At 41.8% G+C, this 15,523-nt stretch overlaps 1 protein-coding gene across 1 annotated transcript in view; it reads right to left on the reverse strand.

Annotated features, from left to right (window-relative positions):
- The window catches only part of brf1a (BRF1 general transcription factor IIIB subunit a), a 60,122-nt gene extending 45,474 nt beyond the window's left edge, over nt 1–14,648 (reverse strand). Inside the window, exons 1-4 of the mRNA XM_014210704.2 lie at nt 14,370–14,648; nt 13,506–13,715; nt 7,950–8,030; nt 1,909–2,082 (exon numbers count right to left, since the gene is read on the reverse strand). Of these exons, the coding sequence (XP_014066179.1) occupies nt 1,909–2,082; nt 7,950–8,030; nt 13,506–13,689 (439 nt within the window). The 5' untranslated portion in view covers nt 13,690–13,715; nt 14,370–14,648. The remainder of the gene's footprint in view (nt 1–1,908; nt 2,083–7,949; nt 8,031–13,505; nt 13,716–14,369) is intronic.
- Between the last annotated feature and the right edge of the window lie 875 nt (nt 14,649–15,523).

A 15,523-nucleotide genomic window follows, 5' to 3' on the forward strand; every position in this document is an offset into this window, starting at 1 on the left:
TCCTCATTCTGCAGCTGCCTCCGGCATTGTTCTCAACACCAATATGCTGGTTAACTTTGCTATTACGCACAAAGCAACATGGTCTAGGCGCCAACAGTGCACTGATGTGTTTCAGAACCACTGACAGCGGCCTCTATCCAACGAAAGGAAAACGCATGTTATAAAATATTATTTTTATGAGTGTTGCGCCATTGTTCTTATGTAATATAACCATATACAATTTCAGTAGCCCGTCTTAGACTGGACTGTTCCATTCCCACGACCTCCACAATGGATCAGTCCACAGCGCGAATCAGACATATCTTGTACACCATGAGAGAATATGTATTTATTTTTGCTCCTGAGGTCAGCCCTAGTGCATTCGGAAAGTATTCAGACCCCTTCCCTTTTTCCACATTTTGTTACGTTACAGCCTGATTCTAAAATGGATTCAATTGTTTTTCCCCCCTCAATCTACACACAACACCCCATAATGACAAAGCAAAAACAGGTTAATTTTTTAAAATAAAAACCTATTTTAGAATAAGGCTATAACGTAACAAAAATGTGGAAAAAGGGAAGTGGTCTGAATACTTTTCAAATGCACTGTATATACACAAAAGTATGTGGACACCCCTTCAAATAAGTGGATTTGGCTATTTCAGCCACACCATTTGCTGACAGGTGTATAAAATTGAGCAAACAGCCATGCAATCTCCAAAGACAAACATTGGCAGTAGAATGGCCTCACTGAAGAGCTCAGTGACTTTCAACGTGGCACGGTCATAGGATACCACCTTTCCAACAAGTCAGTTCATCAAATTTCTGCCCGGGTCAACTGTAAGTGCTGTTATTGTGAAGTGGAAACATCTAGGAGCAACGGCACAGCCGCTAAGTGGTAGGCTACACAAGCTCACAAAACTAGACCGCTGAAACACGTATCGCGTAAAAATTGTCTGTCCTCGGTTGCAACACTCACTACCGAGTTCCAAACTGCCTCTGGAAGCAACGTCAGCAAAATAACTCTTCGTCGGGAGCTTAATGAAATGGATTTCCATGACTGAGAAGCTGCACACAAGCCTAAGATCACCATGCGCAATGCCAAGCGTTGGCTGGAGTAGTGTAAAGCTCGACGACATTGGAGCAGTGGAAACACGTTCTCTGGAGTGATGAATCGCGCTTAACCATCTGGCAGTCCGACGGATGATTCTGGGTTTGGCGGATGCCAGGAGAACGCTACCTGCTCGAATGCATAGTGACAACTGTAAAGTTTGGTGGAGGAGGAATAGTAGTCTGGGGCTGTTTTTCATGGTTCGAGCTAAGCCCCTTAGTTCCAGTGAAGGAAAATCTTAATGCTACAGCATACAATAACATTCTAGACAACTCTGTGCTTCCAACTTTGTGGCAACAGTTTGTGAACGGCCCTTTCCTGTATCATCATGATGATGCCGCGCCCCGTGCACAAAGCAAGGTGCATACAGAAATGGTTTGTCGAGATAGGTGTGGAAGAACTTGACTGGCCTGCACAGAGCCCTGACCTCAACCCCATCGAACACCTTTGGGATGAATTGGAACGCCAACTGCGAGCCGGGCCTAATCAACACACATCAGTGCCCGACCTCACTAATTGTCTTGTGGCTGAATGGAAGCAAGTCTCCACAGCACTGTTTCAACATCTAGTGGAAAGCCCTCCCAGAAGAGTGGAGGCTGTTATACCAGCAAAGGGGGGACCAACTCCATATTAATGCCCATGAGTTTGGAATGAGATGTTCGACGAGCAGGTGTCCACATACTTTTGGTCGTGTAGTGTATAATGGTAACAACTATTTGGTTGTAGCATAAACCTTTTCCATTCCCCTTTTTTCAAATCAACCCCTTCCCTCCTTCCTCTGTTACTCCCCCACCCCTCTCTGCAGTGTGTAAGGATACGAGGTGTCCCTTCCGTCCTGCAGACCAGGTAGAGGCATGCGGCCACCACGTGGGCCACCCTTCGGCCCCGTGTCAGGCGTTTACACACGGCCATCTTGTAGAAGTTGAAGGCCGTGTCCAGGCAGTGCTGGTTCAGCTGCAGCTGGTGACCCAGCGTGTTGATCTGACGTCTCCCTGGAGACAAACACAGACATGTTATGACACACAGTTCGAAGTCGTACACTCAGACGCACCCTCATAGGCACTTAAGGCATATAATAAACAGAGTAGACAAAGATCCACACACGACAGGGATTGTAATTACCCTGACGTTCAGTTCAGGTGTTTCGAAATCAGTGTGCCCTTCACTCTCCTGATTAACTTTTCATGAAAACACTCAGACATTATACACAATCAGATGTCCCAGTGAATACACACAGGTACTCGTGAGATGGGTGTGGCAAACTACTGCTGCTGAGGTAATGCAACATCTTACTGTGATTAACCTGTTGGGGGTAGGGGGCAGTATTTGCATGGCCGGATAAAAAAAACATACCTGATTTAATCTGGTTACTACTCCTGCCCAGTAACTAGAATATGCATATAATTAGTAGATTTGGATAGAAAACACTAAAGTTTCTAAAACTGTTTGAATGGTGTCTGAGTATAACAGAACTCATATGGCAGGCCAAAACCTGAGAAGATTCCATGCAGGAAGTGGAAATCTGATTTGTGGAATCACCTTCAACACTTTGCCTATGAGAAACACCGTGAGTTAGGATTCATTTAGCACTTCCTAAGGCTTCCACTAGATGTCAACAGTCTTTACAAAGTGGTTTGAGTCTTCTATGGTAGAAACTGACCGAAAGAGAGGCTTGGAAAGTTGGTCACAGGGGGAGGGCCATTACTACTATGACACGGGCGCCCATGGGAACCCTTTTGTTCCCGAAACGTTTAGTAAGACAATGCAATCGTCCGCCTTGAATATTATTGAAGCTCTGGTTGAAAAAGGCCCTAAAGATTTATGTTATACAACGTTTGACATGTTTGAACGAACGTAAATATATATTTTTTGCTCTTTCGTGGCGACAAGTCCCGCGTGCTACAGTACATTATGAGTAGCCTTCGGAACGCGCTAACAAGAAAGAGCTATTGGGACATAAATTATTAACTTTTTCGAACAAAACTACATTTGTTGTGGACCTGGGATTTCTGGAAGTGCCTTCTGATGAATATAATCAAAGGTAAGGGAATATTTACAATAGTTTATATGATTTTAGATGGTTCCAAGATGGCGCTAATCTGTATCGCCTAGCCTATTTTTCTGAGCATACCACCTCGTTTATTGCAAAGTGTGATTTCCCAGTAAAGTTATTTTTAAATCTGGCAATGCGGTTGCATTCACGAGATGTTAATCTATAATTCTTTGAATGACAATATTACATTTTAACAATGTTTTCGAATAGTAATTTTGTAAATTGTAGCGCTGATTCACCGGAAGCATTTGAGGGAAAATATTTTCTGAACGTCACGCGCCGATGTAAAATGCTGTTTTTATATATAAATATGAACTTTATCGAACAAAGAATGCATGTATTGTGTAACATGATGTCCTAGGAGTGTCATCTGATGAAGATTGTCAAAGGTTAGTGCTGCATTTAGCTGTGTTTTGGGTATTTGCGATGCATGCTAGTTGCTTTGAAAATGGCAGTGTGATTTTTTTTGGCAGGGTACTCTCCTAACATAATGTAATGTTTTGCTTTTGCTGTAAAGCCTTTTTGAAATCGGACAATGTGGTTCGATTCAGGAGAGGTGTATCTATAAAATGGTGTAAAATAGTCATATGTTTGAGAAATTGAAGTTATAGCATTTATGAGGTATTTGTATTTCGCGCAACGTGATTCCACTGGCTGTTGACTAGGGTGGGACGCAAGCGTCCCAGGTTCCCAGACAGGTTAAATATTCCCCCTACCTTTGCTTCAGATTATAGGGCATCCGCACATCACCAGAATTACTCATACCTAGGGATGCACATTTTGGGGAATTTTCAGAGGTGGAAACTTTCTGTAGGAATATATGCAAATTAATATTACTACCATTTAAAATGTAATGTTTTTTTTTGCATTGGAGACAGAAACAAACCTTTTACCTAATAAGTAGACAAAATTGCAAATTATTAAATCCTGCCAATAGAAATAAAAAAACAATTTAGTTAAGAATTGAACTTAAATTAAATGAGTTGACTTCACATGGGATGATTTCACTGAACAACAAAAGGGAATATTGAATGATCCCCAATGACCCATCGCATCTCCCAAAAACGTTTTCAACATACAATGATAACCAAAGCTTTAGTTTCTAGACTGTCTTCCTCTCAGGCTTTCATGTCTTCTCCCTGGACCTCCTCAATGTCCACCTCTTGAACATCAGACTGAGGCCTCATCTTCACTGTCACTTTCCAACCTTGAGGATGGCTCGTTGTCAGGCTCATAAAGCCTCGAATTTGCCCGGATGGCCACCAATTGTTCAACCCTTGTATTGGTCAGCCTGTTGCTTGCTTTGGTGTGCGTGTTCCCAAACAAGGACCAGTTGCGCTCTGAGGGGGTGGGATTTTGAGGATGATGGAGGAAACAACGGAAAGAGCCTCAGATGCACAAAGTCCCTTCCACCAGGTGGCTGATGAGATATGTTGGCACGACTGCCATCTTGCATCTCCATCCCAAAGCCCTTGCTTGGAAGTGTACTTCGCCAGACTGCCAAGAACCTTGCCCTTATCCAGGCCAAGGTGGCGAGACATGGTAGTGATGACACCATAGGCCTTGTTGATTGCTGCACCAGACAGGATGCATACTTGGGGTCCAACATGTACGCTGCGGCGTGTATGGGCTTCAAGCAGAAGTCTTCACGCTTTTTGATGCATTTCAGAACTGCAGTTTCCTCTGCTTGGAGCAACAGTGAAGTGGGCAGGGCAGTAAAGATCTCCTCTCTTACATCTGCAAGCAGAGTCTGAACATCAGACAGGATGGCATTGTCTCCCTCAATCTGTGCAATGGCTACTGCTATAGGTTTCAGGAGTTTCAGGCTGCTTACTACCACTCTCTCCCAAAATACATAATCCAGGAGGGTCCTCTTGATGGGATTGTCCATATCGGCAGACTGTGATATGACCATTTCTTGGAGAGACTCCTTCCCCTCCAGGAGACTGTCAAACATGATGACAACACCACCCCAACGGGTGTTGCTGGGCAGCTTCAATGTGGTGCTCTTATTCTTCTCACTTTGCTTGGTGAGGTAGATTGCTGCTATAACTTGATGACCCTTCACATACCTAAACATTTCCTTGGCTCTCTTGTAGAGTGTATCCACTGTTTTCAATGCCCTGATGTCCTTGAAGAGCAGATTCAATGCATGAGCAGCACAGCCAATGGGTGTGATGTGAGGGTAGGACTCCACTTTAGACCAAGCAGCCTTCATGTTCGCAGCATTGTCTGTCACCAGTGCAAATACCTTCTGTGATCCAAGGTCATTGACTGCCTTCAGCTCATCTGCAATGTAGAGACAGACCAGTGTGTCTGTTGTCCCTTGCGTCTGTGCTCTTGTAGAATACTGGTTGAAGGGTGGAGATGTAGTTAATTATTCCTTGCCCACGAACATTCGACCACCCATCAGCAATACAGTCTGCTTTCTCTATGATTTGCTTGACCTTCACTTGAACTCTGTTGAACTCTGCATCCAGCAAATGAGTAGATCAAGCATATCTGGTTGGAGGGGTGTATGCTGGGTGAATAATATTCAGAAATCTCTTCCAATACACATTGCCTGTGAGCATCAGAGGTGAACAAGTTGCATACACAGCTCGAGCAAGACATTCATCAGCATTTCTCTGACTACGTTCCTCCATTGAGTCAAAAAACCTCTGATTCCAGGAGGACCATGAGCTGTTGCTATGGATAAGGTGTCTGATTCATCATTTTCACCTCGAATAGAAGTAGGGGGACTTTTGTCAGAGGTTGCTTGTTGTGAGCGCTGAGGGAACTTTATGCACTTGGCCAGATGATTCTGCATCTTTGTTGCATTCTTCACATATGATTTGGCACAGTATTTGCAAATGTACACAGCTTTTCCTTCTACATTAGCTGCAGTGAAATGTATCCACACATCAGATAGTGCCTGTGGCATTTTCCTGTAATGACTAGGGGGAAAAGTAAAAAAACCCACATGGTAGTAAAAACTAACTAGCAGAAATAGTTAACAAGTTAGAAATGATTTAAACACACTTTGTTGTAGGCTACTATTTACTAGTTAACAAAAAATAACGTATGTCATAAAATATATTCACCCCACACAGTATTGTAATCAAAACTTACAAGAAAGCATGTAGTCCTTGGCTCAGACAGTGTAATAGTGTGGGCTCAATAACATCTCATTTGTGCACAAGATCTTGAGAATCAGCTGTACATGTGATGGAAGAATGCACTGTGCATGCAAAGGGTTGCAATTCCATTGAATTAGGGATAGTTTCACCAAAATATGCCACAAGACCTAGAATTGCCTCGTGTATCCCACAAAGGTTCACTGTTATAAGCTATCTTTTTTGATGAATTTAAGCAAAATTCCCCAAATTCCAGGGCTTAACTTCCCATGGCAAATTCCCAGAAAAATTCCAGAAATGTACCGGAAAGTTACCGACCCTTTGCAACCCTACTCATACCACTCCCTCCTCATTCCCCTCAAGTTGTGACAAACTCTAAAGATCCTGATTTCTATACAGCTTTGTCTATACAGCTTTGTCTATCCATTTTCCAAACCCCAACCAGCATCATCCGGTACATTTATTGTGACAGCTGGATAAAATTGGAAAGCCCCACACTAGCGATATATTGAGGTAGTTTGGGTCGAACGCAGGACATATGAGATGTTCTCCAGTAATGGGAAAAGGAACCTGTTGGTCATTGTGAGGAGACGTGATGAGTTGGGGCGGGGGGAGGCGGGAGCCGTGCCAGTGGGGAAGATGATTGCATTAATCAGAGTGTGGGTGGGTGGGTGGGAGAGCAGAGGGTGGCCTGGCCAGACACTTGGGATGTTTATGGAGGAGAGCATTCCCTCACAGCACCACTCGTTCTTTCAGAGCTCCATAGACACTATAAATCTCCCCGCAGCATGACAGACCTATTACCCCATACAAACTCATACCCGGCTGTAACTATATGTCTCTCTGCTCCTCTCACACACACACATATATTAGTCATCATCCACAAAATCTGACTAACGTCTGTCTCATCCCTACAGACACACTGACAGTGCTATGTTTGCAAGCCCCCCCCCCCACACACACACACTCTCTCTCTCTCTTGCTTAGCAGTTAGCCAGCACTATATTGATCATCAGTACCATGGGAGCAGCAGGAGCCGCAGACGACTACTCACATTAGGTTACTGGGAGATAACTGACATTCTATGGCCGAGTAAAAGTAACTTCCAAATAAACGTGACTAAACAAACAGGAAATCATCAAAACTAGGCAACACAGACTGACTGAATGTGTCCGACCAGACAAAGGAAACGTATGACATCAGCCCTTTCCTGAGGCATTCAAGCATGCAATGGATGTTTGCTTGTGCCAACCAAGCTCTGCTGTAGACACACCCTGTTAATCTCTCATTGGACATTAAAAGGAAATGGGTTGTCCCTACCAAGTTTGTTGTGCTTCTGAAATAAGGTGCCGATACAGATGCCACTTTAAGAGGGGAAGAGGACCATGTAAAGCAGATGGCATCAGTTTAGTCTGTCTAGTATAAGACAAAATGCTTTACTTTCAAGACATCATGAAAGACAGCATTAAAACAAAGGTTAATATCCTAGTGCACCCACATTTGAGGATTAGGCCTGCTGTAAGTGTAATGAGTTACGACGATGCATGCTGTAAGTGTAATGAGCTCTTATGATGCATGCTGTAAGTGTAATGAGTTATTATGATGCATGCTGTAAGTGTAATGAGTTATTATGATGCATGCACACCAATGCTTTAGGAATGCAAGTGGTGACCCCTAATTATTAACTCACCGTTCTGCAGGGTCTGGGCCCGGGACTCCCTTCCAACGCCCGTATAGAGCCCTTCCCCAAAAGTGGGGTTCCTTCCAGAGGCTATAAATAGGAGAAAGAGAGAAGCATTACATCACGACACACCAAGAGCGCAATCTTTAACATTTACAAAACAGTAGGGCTGTGACGATACTTCCAACCTTTTCTCCTTAACAAAAATGAAAACACAAAGCAGACAACTCTTTGGTCCTTTAAAAACCTGCTGTATGTGAGATATTGTGTGCCATAGCTTGGAAAATAAATACATATGAGACTGGATGATAACAATAACATTAGGGCTGTTTTCCTGAATAAAGTTAAATCTGCTTCATGTTTTGTTTCTTTTCCACAGTACTAGCGAGTATCACGATACTGTTAACACACAATTTAGCAGATGTTATAGCGGGTCCAGCAAAATGCTTACAGTGCCTTCAGAAAGTATTCACAACCCTTTACCTTTTCCACATTTTGTTGTGTTACAAAGTGGGATTAAAATGGATAATTGTCATTTTTTTTGTCAACGATTTATAGAAAAGAAAATCTAACATTTGTTAAAAATGTATGAAAAATGAAACACTAATATCTTGATTAGATAACTATTCAACCCTCTGAGTCAATACATGCTAGAATCACCTTTTGCAGCGATTACAGCTGTGTCTTTCTGGGTAAATCTCGAAGAGCTCTTCACTCCTGGATTGTGCAACATTTGCCCATTATTCTATTCAACATTTTTCAAGCTCTGTCAAATTGGTTGTTGATCCTTGCTAAACAACCACTTTCAGGTCTTGCCATAGATTTTCAACCAAATTTAAGTCAAAATTGTCACTCGGCCACTCAGGAACATTCACTGTCTTCTTGGTAAGCTACTCCAGTGTAGATTTGGCTTTGTATTTTAGGTTATTGTCCTGCTGAAAGCTGAATTTCCTCTCCCAAGTACTGGTGGAAAGCAGACAACCAGACATTCCTCTAGGATTTTGCCAGTGCTTAGCTCCATTCGGTTTCTTTCTTATCCTGAAAAACTCCCCAATAGTCAACAATTACAAGCACACCCATAACATGATGCAGCCACCACAATGCTTGAAAATATGGAGAATGGTACTCAGTAATGTGTTGTATTGGATTTGCCCCAAACATAACACATTGTATTCAGGACAAAAAGTTAATTGCTTTGCCACAATTTTTGCAGTATTACTTTTGTGCCTTGTTGCAAACAATATGCAGGTTTTTGAATATTTTCCTTCTGTACAGGCTTCCTTCTGTTAATTGGGTTAGTATTGTGGAGTAACTATAATGCTGTTGACCCATACTCAGTTCTCTATCGAAGCCATTAAAACGCTGTTTTAAAGTCACCATTGGCCTCATGGTGAAATTCCTGAGCAGTTTCCTTCCTCTCCGGCAACTGAGTAAGGAAGTACGCCTGCATCTATGTAGTGACTGGGTGTACTGATACACCATCCAAAGTGTAATTAATAACCTCATTATTTATATTTATTTAACTAGGCAAGTCAGTTAAGAACAAATTCTTATTTACAATGACGGCCTAAAATACTCAAAGGGATATTCAATGACTGCTTTTTATTTTTATTATCCCCCCAATCTACCAATAGGTGCCTTCTTCGTGAAACATTTGAAAACCTCCCTGGTCTTTGTGGTTGAATCTGTGCTTGAAATTCACTGCTTGACTGAGGGACCTTACAGATAATTGTGTGTGTGAGGTACAGAGATGAGGTGGTCATTAAAAAAAAAATCACGTTAAACACTATTATTGCACACAGAGCGAGTCCATGGAACTTGTGACTCAAGCACATATTTACTCCTGAACTTTTAGGTTTACCATAACAAAGGGGTTGAATACTTATTGACTAAAGACATTAAATCTTTTCATTTTTAATTAATAAAAAAAGAAATGCAAACCATAATTCCACTTTGTCATATTAGGGTATTGTGTGTAGTAAGTAGACTTGCACGAGCCTTGGCTTGCGAGAGCCAGAACAGCTCATAGGGCAGGATGCCTGTTTCTGTAGTGCGAGGCAGATTGATGTACAAGTACACCACCTTGAGAGGACGCTAGTCTATCGCAGGGCCTTACCACCAATCTAACTAAAAAATAAAAAATCTATTTAACTTTTTTAGGATAGGGAGCAGCATTCGGAATTTTGGATGAAAAGCGTGCCCAAACTAAACTGCCTGCTACTCAGGCCCAGAAGCTAGTATATGCATATAATTGGTAGATTTGGATAGAAACCACTCTAAAGTTTCTAAAACTGTTAAAATAATGTCTGAGTATAACAGAATTTATTTGGCAGGCGAAACCCCGAGGACAAACCAGCCAGGATTTTTGTTGTTGTTGAGGTGGCAGTGTTTTCAATATGTTTTCTATGTGGATCTAGATTTCTAAGGCACTTGCTTGCAGTTCCTATCGCTTCCACTGGATGTCAACAATCTTTAGAAACTGGTTGATGTTTTTCTTTTGAGTAATGAAGAAGTACGGCTGTTCAGAACGAGGGTCGAGTCTAGTGTACTGTTGTGGTTCGGCGAGCGACCTGAAAGCTCGCTCCACTTTGTTTTCGCCGGTATTGAACACAGTTTATCCCGTCTTAAATTTTAGCGATTATTTACGTTAAAAAAATACCTAAAGTTGTTTGAAATGTTTGGATCAACATTACAGGTAACTTTTTACGGTGTTTTGCGGAATCAAACGTGCCAAATAAATTGACATTCTGGAGATATAACGACGGAATTTATCGAACAAAAGGACCATTTATGATGTTTATGGGACATATTGGAGTGCCAACAGAAGAAGATCTTCAAAGGTAAGGCATGAATTATATCGTTATTTCTGAGTTTTGTGTCGCGCCTGGCGGGTTGAATTATGATTGTCATGTGTTTGTTTGATGGGGTGCTGTCCTCAGATAATCGCATGGTTTGCTTTCGCCGTAAAGCCTTTTTGACACGGTGGCTAGATTAACAAGAAGTTAAGCTTTAATTTGGTGTATTGCACTTGTGAATGTATGAACGTTTTTTAAAAAAAAAATTATATATTTCACACGCTGCCATTTCACCGGATGTTGTCGAAACATTCCGCTAGCGGAACCCCTAGCCGTAAAAGGTTAATCCATTTTAAATTCAGGCTGTAACAACAAAATGTGGAAAAAGTCAAGTCATGGATGGAGATTGGACTTCTGGTTTTTACTTAATTCTCTGTACAGGCCAATGATTATGACAACGATTCTGATCTAACCATAAATTCATATATTGCGGCACTGGCCTGAGAAGATTGAAGTTCAATATCTAGCCTAGAATTAGTCTAGTAGGCTCACGTTAACAATACTGAACAAAAATATAAATCCAACGCGCAACAATTTCAAAGATTTTTCTGAGTTACAGTTCATGGAAGGAAATCAGTCAATTGAAATAAATTGGGCCCTAATTTATGGATTTCACATGACTGAGCAGGGGCACTGCCATGGGTAGGTCTGGGAGGGCAGGCAGGCCCAGCCAATCAGAATGAGTTTTTCCCCACAAAAATGGCTTTATTACAGACAGAAATAAACCCCCCTCCACCTCAGACAATCCCGCAGGTGAAGAATGCCAGATGTGCAGGTCCCGGGCTGGCGTGGTTACACGTGGTCTGGGGTTGTGAGGCCGGTTGGATGTACTGCCAAATTCTCTAAAAGGACATTGGAGGCAGCTTATGGGAGAGAAATGAACATTCAATTCTCTGGCAAAAGCTCTGTTAGACATTCCTGCAGTCAGCATGCCAATTGCACGCTCCTTCAAAACTTGAGACAACTTTGGCATTGTTTTGTGTGACAAAACTGCACAATTTAGAGTGGCTTTATATTGTCCCAGCACAAGATGCACCTGTAATATCAGCTTCTTGATATGCTACACCTGTCAGGTGGATGGATTATCTTGGCAAAGAAGAATTGCTCACTAACAGGGATGTAGACACATTTGTACACTAAATTTGAGAGAAATAATCTGTGTATGGAACATTTCTGGGATCTTTTATTTCAGCTCATGAGACCAACATGACATGTTTCGTTTATGTTTTTGTTCAGTATAGCTAGCTAACTCAGCTGGTCCATTGTTGCCCATGCGAGGAAGTAAGGCTAGCAAGCATTTTAGCTAGGTAGCCTATGATTATTTATTTTTTTAAGTGTATTGTATGAGAGCCATAGACCATTTAGCCAACATGAAAGAGGAGGATGGCATTGGCGTAGGGTGAGTCCAAAAACATTTTTTACTTGCGCACGCACACAGAAATAAGTACCATGGACAGCCACATGATATTTAGCTAAATTGATTGGAATAAATAGTTTTGGGTAATTGGCATCTTTAAGTTTGTTTTCAGTGTATTAAACTAAGTATATATAGCCTTGTTTTCATGATGTTTAAATGTTTAAGTTGAAATGGTGGTGGAATAGCGGCTGCAGTGCTCCTGTTGGCTTTGTGCTGACTTGCAGTAGCCAACTCAGTGGTTCTAAATCAGTAAACTGTTGTTTAGTAAACTGTCAAAAACATGAACTTGCTTGAACATGCTGCAGGTCATATAACTGTTTGTAACATGCAATATTTGCTTTGTGGACTTCACATGACAGATGTCGCTATTCGGTTTTGTGATGAAACAAACATGTAGTTGAATTTATTCCACCATGTGACTGTCTTTGTCATCACATCCGTATTGTATATCACGGTGGCGTATGAATGAATGGGTTAGAGAGCAAACAATGCAAATATCACAACAACGGTTGTAATATGGCTTTCTTACTGACTTAGCTTCCTCAGAAATATCACCCACGCACAGCTACTGGAAAGACTAGCCAGGGCCATGCACTCTGCAAAAATACCATTCTGCAATCCAAGTGACTAACTTAATGTCATGAAAAACTGCAGGAATAAAAGGGATATAAAAGTTTTTTATACTTCTAATAAGTAATGTCTCTTAGCTCTCGAAAACCCTTCTCTCCATAAGGTTCCACGGCTGTCTCTGTGTGAACTACAATTCCAACGCTGTGTTTTAACGTTTAGAAACTTCAATAATCAGTGCTTGCTAAACACTTTGAAATATAACCCTTCTTTCATATCAGCAAGAAATAATATTTCAAATTCAAAAAAAGACATGCTTACTGTATCTGATTTGCACAGATCCATACGCTGTGTGTGGTTCCAGTTGACAAACTACACTTCCTCTAGAGTTAAGCTAACACACAGGGTTTCAGAGCATTAGCACAGGTGGTCACTGGCTGTTTTCCGTAAACAAGTGCTGTAACATGGAGATCTGGCCATGTGGGAACACTAACCCTATAAAAGGTGTGTAGTAATTTTTGTGTGCTGATTTGAAAGACATGTTCCTTATGTTTCCAAAACGTACCGCGAGCGATGCGTGTTAACGTTTAGAGCAAGCATCAGGGCTCTTAAAAAAGAAGATACCGTCATCAGTAGGCACTAAAAGGTAGTTGTCATCTATGAATGGGCTACCTCAGAATAATGTAGCTCGTCATTATAACCGAACTACAATCCATCTGCACATACCATCTCCAGCTACAAACTGTCCCACAGCAGAGGAACCACCCCCTCCTGTCTCCATGAACTGGACCTCTGACACGATAATGTTGTCCTCCAGGACCGAGCCACAGCCCACGCACACTGCATCGCCTCTGGCCTGGTCCACATCGATGTCTGTGCCCCCACAGTTCTTACACACTCTTGAACTCATGGTGAAGTCTGCTCACACTGCTCAGCCTGGGGAACAGAAGAAATTGGACACATTTTTGTGAAAATCCCATTTTGTAACAGTTGCATTTATTGGCTACATAAAAATCTACACAGCATGTCATGTATTCTTCCAGCCAAAAGGTGGTGGCCTAGCAAGCATAACCTTCTGCCACAACAATTAAATAAACTAAAACGGCATGAGTGACTGCATATCACGTTTGGAAATAATTACTATCACAATAATATGATACCGGTGAAGCTAGCCTAACTAACACTTTCATAAATCTTCTGTAACCTGACCCTGGACGCTTGGGGTATAAATGCGCCACTACACCCCTAGCTAACGTTACGTGGCAAAGCCTGGTGATCATTTTTCTGACTAGTTTGCAGTACATTTAAGTGTCATTTCTGTCAAATGCGCTTGTAGTGGTCCAATGAGCTTGACATTTCCGTCAATGATTGTTCCGCATGTTTAATCTCGTACCTAGATGCTGAATGAAATTACGACCCCTTCTTAAATCTTCACTAGCCGTGAGGGTTGGAACCACTGACCGCAAACTTTCTACAATCCACTAGGTTAGGTTTTGGTATTCAAAATAATTCTGTGTAGCCTAATGGGTAACATGGTTTCCAAAAGGTGGTGATGAATTGTTGAGAAAATACTGGATAATGAATACGCACCAGCCAATTCAAAGGCGATGCTGCTGACAGCGATGTGGCTAGCAAACTTTAGCTGATAGCAAGTCTCCCGAGTAGATTTCCAAACCAGCGCGTCAGCTAAATCTATTTAAATGTGTTGTAGTGACTAGACAATGTATATAGCTTAAATGTACTGTTATTTGGATTCTAAACCACACATGATTTACTGTAATGAGGTAACAAGCTAAAGACTACCATGCATGCAATCCTTCTTGTAACCTCATTGCCAAGCCCACATGTGCGTTTTCATGCTTGGGAAATGGATTGGTCCAAACTGATTTTCGAGGGTGATTCACCCAGTAGTGATTATTCTCTATCCCTTTCTTACAGAAATGTATCACCAGAGAATGTTCCTGCCTTGTACGTGACTTGTAATGATATTTGTTGATCCAGTGTATGAAGAAAAAAATACTAAAATCTAAAAAATATCAAACTGCTACTACAAACACCCCCTTTTAGCGCCACATGATAGCGACCCATGTACACAGTTATATCACTGAACGCAATGGACTGACATTTTTAAAGAGACACTACCCTAAATCCTTGTCTTGTGACTTGACATCTTTCTTTTCAGTGGCATCATAACCTCATTCTAAACATAAGATATACTTTTTAGACACCACACTCCACAAATCAAGTCTTGCAGGCTCCAGCTTTATATATGTTTTATTGATTATTATCTAGTCATAGGGATCTAGTGTTTAAATGTATAAAAAATGTAACCTTTCTTTAATTAGGCAAGTCAGTTAAAAACAAATTCTTATTTAGAATTCCGCCCACCCTGGTCAAACCCGGACGACGCTGGGCCAATTGTGCGCCTCCCTATGGGACTCCCAATAACAGCCGGTTGTGATACAGCCTGGATTCGAAACAGGTTGTCTGACGCCTCTAGCACTGAGATGCAGTGACTTAGACCGTTGCGCCACTCGGGAGCCCAGAACTGCAGCTGGCCCATAACAGAGCAACAAGTCTTGCTCTTCATTGTAATCAGAGGGCTACTTTTAATACTATGCATGTGAGTCTGTCTTTGCTAAGAGCTGAGGAAAGACTGACTGCGTCACTTCTTGTTTTAATAAGAAACATTCATGTGTTGGAAATTCCAAATTGTTTGCAGTCAACTTGCACACAGCACTGAC

The sequence above is a fragment of the Salmo salar genome, chromosome ssa09, assembly GCF_905237065.1.
Source record: "Salmo salar chromosome ssa09, Ssal_v3.1, whole genome shotgun sequence".
In the NCBI taxonomy this organism is placed as follows: Eukaryota; Metazoa; Chordata; class Actinopteri; order Salmoniformes; family Salmonidae; genus Salmo; species Salmo salar.